At 41.2% G+C, this 5,756-nt stretch overlaps 1 protein-coding gene across 1 annotated transcript; it reads right to left on the bottom strand.

The window, feature by feature from the left end:
- LOC139736334 (cytochrome P450 2D6-like) lies at positions 1–4,076 on the bottom strand. Its single transcript, XM_071647085.1, has 4 exons — positions 3,668–4,076; positions 1,729–2,234; positions 790–1,258; positions 1–179 (listed from the first exon to the last, which is right to left on the bottom strand). Exons 1-4 carry the CDS (start codon positions 4,074–4,076, stop codon positions 1–3), a joined length of 1,563 nt encoding a protein of 520 aa, XP_071503186.1.
- Positions 4,077–5,756: the final 1,680 nt, after the last annotated feature.

Here is a 5,756-nt window from a genome sequence, read left to right as displayed (position 1 = left end):
TCAGTCTCTCCTGGAAGCCCGTATCTTGAACGGCAGAGGGTTGACCGTCAGACCGCTCTTTCCCTGCATCGTGTGTGGCGCCCCCTCCGGCAATTGGATGGTAAAGTTTTGAAAGATGAACGTGAACATGATGAACAGCTCCATGCGCGAAAGCTGCTCACCCGGGCAGGCCCTCCGACCTAAACAATTAAATAAACACAAACAAAGACAGTTTTTTTTTGAATGTGTGTGTGTGTGTGAATGTACGAGTATTGTAATTCCAGTCAATAATTAAATCTTCTTCCTCTTCTGGTTAAGTCTGCCTTCTGAAATAAGTTAAAGATTCTTGCAGACTGTTTTATTTACATTATGATACAGTTTATGTACAGATATTTACAAGCACATATTAACAAATATGAAAAACAAAAACAAGCCACTGTGATCAACCGTTAGTTGGTTACGGAATGCTCCCACAGATGGCGCTGCAACAATTTCCGAGGACAAGGAATCCCGTTGAATGTCGTCTTCCCTGTTAGATCAACGGAATGAATGACAAATCTATAAATGGTTGAATGAAGATATGCTAAATGAATGAATTGCTAAAATTTATCATTTTAGCAAACCGTGAATACGTCTACTCAGATGAAGCAGCAAAGTGTTTCATCTCTTGCTTTCTCTCTGAATGTGCCTATTAGAAATACAATGTTGCATATGAATAGAATATCGAAATATGATGGTAAATTGATAATTCTACGAACATTTTACTCCCATTAAACAATAAGCTGAAGTGATTTTCGTATATGTTCTTACCTACTCCAAATTCGACTAGACCAGCCTCTCGCTGTCGGTCAAACGCCCCCGTCTCGTCGAGGAATCTCTCGGGGTAGAACTCGTCCGGTTCGTCCCACAGCTCTGGTGAAGAACAGAGGAAGTGTGTGTTGGACGCCACGTAAGTTCCGGCGGGCAGGTGGTAGCCAGCAACCGTCACGTCTCGCCGCGTCCGGTGGGGGATTTGCACCGGCAGCAACCGGCTGTGGCGGTAGCATTCTGCCATGGCGGCTTCCACGAACGGAAGCCGCGGACGGTCCGCGAGACTTGGCCGTCGATGGCGGCCAACCACGCGGTCGATTTCGGCCTGGACGCGGAGCTGGACGTCGGGATGGTAAGCGAGAATGAGGAGGTACCAGAGGATAGTCGTGTTGATCGTCTGCCAGCCGCCGATGATAACGTCCCAGGTAAATTGCAAGAGATTGTTGTCATCGAAAACTCCAAGATCCCCCTGCTCCAACAGGAAATAATGGTTATTTATAACTTGATAACTTTATATCTTTTATAGTTATTTGTTGCCCAAACCAACGTTTTAATCAGTAGGCTTTTTTTTTTTAATATTGCGCCCAATAAAGAATCACAACTACTGCATTGAAAATCAGAAATGCTGTGTTCATAGATTACCTTACTATATGCAATTATCTTCATGATCCGTAGTCTCTCGAAAAGACAGAAAGTATGTAGTGCAATTTCTCTACTCTGTGAATTTTTGACTGCTTTGGCAGGCATACCCTGGCACAAAGATATTTGCCAAAATTAAGACACACAGACACACAACCATACCCACACGCACGTACATATTATCTAACTACTGCCCAAGTGTTTAATGATTATGAGTTTGCTCAAAATCTCCATCGAATATAGTCAACATGACGATTTGGCAGCCTTTTACCAGGTTACAATATACACTGTATCACAAACCTTGAATTTCCGTTCATGCTGTTCCAGCAGAAAGCACTCGATCAGATCTCTCGGCTCCCGCTCGGCGTCGAAATCCGCTCGGTGACGTTCGGCTGATTTCCGGATGAACTCGAACATCTGCTCGATGGCAATCTCGCCCTTTCTCGTCTCTTCAGATGGGAAGTACGAGAGGGCGGGAACAGCCGAGAGAATGGAGCCCGTGCCAAAATAAGCAAAGACGTCGTCTGCTAGTCTCGTCAGGTGTTGGAACTCTTCGTCGTCGAAGTCGTACGTCTGTCCCATAGCGAGCTGCGTCATAACATTGGCGACGGCGACATTGACGCTGGGTAGGGGGTCGAAGAAATCCTCGCCAAATGATCGGAAATTGGCGAGTAGCCGCTCAGCTTCATCGGCGGCGACGTTCTCGAAAGATCTCGAGCCGAGTTTAGTTCGCCGAAGACAAGTCACGAGGAATCGACGGAGAGCCTTCCAGCCGGGTCCTTCGCTGGCCGCGATGATACCAATACCTTTCGCAAATAAGGCAGGAGGGAGAAAGAGAGAGAGAGAGAGAGAGAGAGAGAGAGGGGGGGGGGGAGGGAAAGGAAGGGGGTAAGAGATAGAACAGAAATGAAGTCAAAAGGCAACGAAACAATATAGCGAGTTGAACCTGAGAATGAGTTCTTGACTTTGATAATATACCAGCATAAAAAAAGCAGACAGGGATTTACAGGGATTTACCGACTTACAGGGATAGTATAGTTTGATTGAGATAGGAAATTTAGATTTTAAGATTTTCCGGGATAATTAGAAACCACCTATGAAATATAAAAAAGAAGGCATTTCAAAGAGGAATTCAAAGTTTGTCTGATTAGAATTGGTTTTGAAATGGCTGTGATATCCTGAAAGAAAGTAAATCAAACTGGGTCCCATCTTTATTCTTTGTTTTGGATATCTCAGTCACTTTAAAACCAATTTTCATGGAGCAAACTTTGAATTTCTTTGACGATTGTATGCATGCTCTTTACTATTTCACATGAGGTTTCTCATTATCTCACAAAAAGCGTTAAAAGCATGCAGCCTCATTTCAACCAAAACTATACCATTCCTTTAGAGACGTCCTAGTATTTTATAATTCGTTTCAAATAATGTGTAATTAGATGTGTAAACATGTCTCATATAAACACGTGGAAATTAGCATTTATGATGTATAAACATGTCTCATATAAACACTTAACATGTATAAGGTGTAACCATGTCTCATATAAACACTGGGAAATTGCCTTTATAATATGTAAACATGTCACATGTTTAGTGTATGCAATTTTGTGATCGATCTAAAAAATAAGACACGTGTTCTAAGAATAAACACTAAAATGGCAAATAAACATGTCGCAGTGTTTTTAATATGCACAGCAAATAAACATGTTTCAGTGTTTACATCGTAAACAGTGCGTCATGTTTATTTTTTGGTTCAGTGTTTAGATCTTAAACATTGTGGGTGATTAATGTGACTTTGCGGTGTTTAGTATTTCAACACTGTGAGTGATTATGGTGTAAATGTTTGGTGTTTAGCATACATAGAGCAGGTGTTTATAGTTTTTAAACATAAGACCCGTTCAAACATAAACATGTGTATGTGATAAACACCTAGGGTGTGATGAAAATGTTTAACTCCTAAACATGTTAAAAATATAAACGCGTCGCAGTGTTTTAAAACTGTCACAGAAAAGTGTTTAGTTAAATGTTTAGAAACTTAACATTCTTTTTTTTTACAGTGTAGAGCAGCGTATATATACGTCAAGTTTCCTATACGTAGGTATGTATCTCTATTCCCGTGCCAAAACAATCATGGTCTTTACAACATAATTTTACTGGTTTTTTTTTTCCTGGTTTATAATCTTGCATTGTGTGCTTGAGTAATTTGTCCGAGTTTCAACTGATTACTATTAATACCTCTCACCTGCATTTGGGGGAATACTCAGAGCTTTGTTGCACGGGGGTATTGGAGCCATGTCATTGATGTCTGCGTTGACAAATGTCTTTTGTATCAGCTCCAGTTTGCTCAGGATCACAAAGCGCGTCCCCAGGACGGTGAAGGTGAAGACGTCCCCGAATCGTCGGCTCCAGTCGCTTATCACGTCCGCCTGATCTTTCCCGCTAAAGAGCAACCGAGGAAGGGACCCCACCAGGGGCCATTCGCGAGGGCCAGGCGGGAGCTGCCATTGGCCACGTCCTTCCCTTGGGCCGCTGCTACTCGCAGCATCACCGCTCACTGACTTCGATGCTCTGTAATATGTCGCTAATGAATGCACCACAATAACGCATCCGGTGACAACAGCCAGTGGTAGAGAGAAATCGATGAACCCCATCGCTTATCCTGGGTATTTTCTAATGATATTTTGATGACACGAAAGCAAGAATGGAGTCCACGAATCTTCGAGAGCAGTCAGGATCAGACTCCGAAGGAGGCGTTGTATTTTTTTTTTTTTTTTGGAAAGAAATGCAAATGTCCGACCGACTTGACGATAACATTCCCCAAATCTAATGATACCCACCTCAGGTCGCTCGCCGAAGTTCGTCAGCTGCCCAGCTGTGATGTGAAGTAACACACGTGAACAAAACAGCAGCTTGCTACGTTTATTGTGTAAGGCGTGAATGTATTACCCGCATTTTATCTTGGAGAACTGCAATTGTTAAAATCGCTGCGAAGTTTTGTATACTCTTCGCACTCACATGGAGTATGATGTACAGAGCAAGTGAAATAAAAACATCTAATAAGTTTTGTGGAATTTCGCGAAAAAGAGTCTTCCTGAGGCAAGTCACTAAAAAATAAACAACTAGAGGAATTAAAATTCAAAATATCAAAGCAGACTCGCAGAGAGAGAGTAAAAACGTTAAGTAAATTCTTCTGACTGAAAAATCAGAAATGTACAAACTTGGATGATGGTTGTGGGTGGGTGGGAGAGAGAAACGTTTCTGCGTTTCACTATATACGTCATGACACTTGGTATAAATCATCTTTGCCACTATGCATTTCACAAAGGTAGTTATAGTTTTTATGAGTTCTCTCATACAACTGCTTCTAAAACAGAAACAAAGAAACAAACACACACACACACACACACACACAAACATAAAGAAAACGAACTAGTGAATGAGCTGGTGTGCTTTTCCGTTGTCGCGTTACGTAATGTGATAATAATGCTTTGACAGTTCTGGAAATGGAACGTCGATTGAAAAGGTTGCGGAGCACAGACAGAAAAGTTCGCGGGTACCATCAAAAATGGGAGACCGGGGTCCCTCAACGCGAGTCACGGGATACACTAGACAAAGTGGTGGTACACTGGTCCCATACTCATCATTTACGCAACCAGTTATATCTGCCTGTCAATATGTGGTATATTCAAATTCTAGTGTAATTCCAAGATGTATTTACTCGAGTTAAAACTTTAAAAAGAGAACGGAAGAAGTTTCCTCAATATAGAATTTTAAAGTTTCTTCTCTAATCTTTATCGTAATTATTCAAATTCCCTCATTTATTTTTCATTATCGTCGTTGTCATCAGCACTAACCGTTTCGATTGTTATCATTATCATTAGTATTAGAGTCTTTGTTGATATAATTTCTTTAAAGTGCTCTTTTTGCGAGTCAACTGATAATAGTCGCATATACGTTATCATGATCAACTATATGACCATGTTTGTATACTATGCTGTATGGTTTCTTTGACGTCCACCACAATGGTCAATAAGACTCTCAACACGACACTTGGCATGACGCTTTATTGACGCTCAACGTGATCTTTGATTATGACGCCTAACGTGACACATTAAAGACAAAATCCACCCCAAAAACGAATAAACTTCAAAAGAAAGAGGAAAATATTCCCTACAGAAGGATACAAGAATAACAAAAATTAGGCAAAAAATAAGAAAGATATGACATTTTGAAATTTCACCTTTTTTTTGGAAACCGTGATCAGTCCTTTTGAATATTCAAATCAGCAAGTTGACGATGTCATGCTCCCATTTATGATACCGCATAACATC

Source organism: Diadema antillarum, unplaced genomic scaffold (genome assembly GCF_040938485.1).
Source record: "Diadema antillarum isolate AM-2024a unplaced genomic scaffold, OU_Dant_1.0 scf00000028, whole genome shotgun sequence".
Classification (NCBI taxonomy): domain Eukaryota; kingdom Metazoa; phylum Echinodermata; class Echinoidea; order Diadematoida; family Diadematidae; genus Diadema; species Diadema antillarum.
The sequence above is the reverse complement of the archived record's forward strand: the minus strand, read 5'-3'. Positions and strand labels throughout refer to the sequence as shown.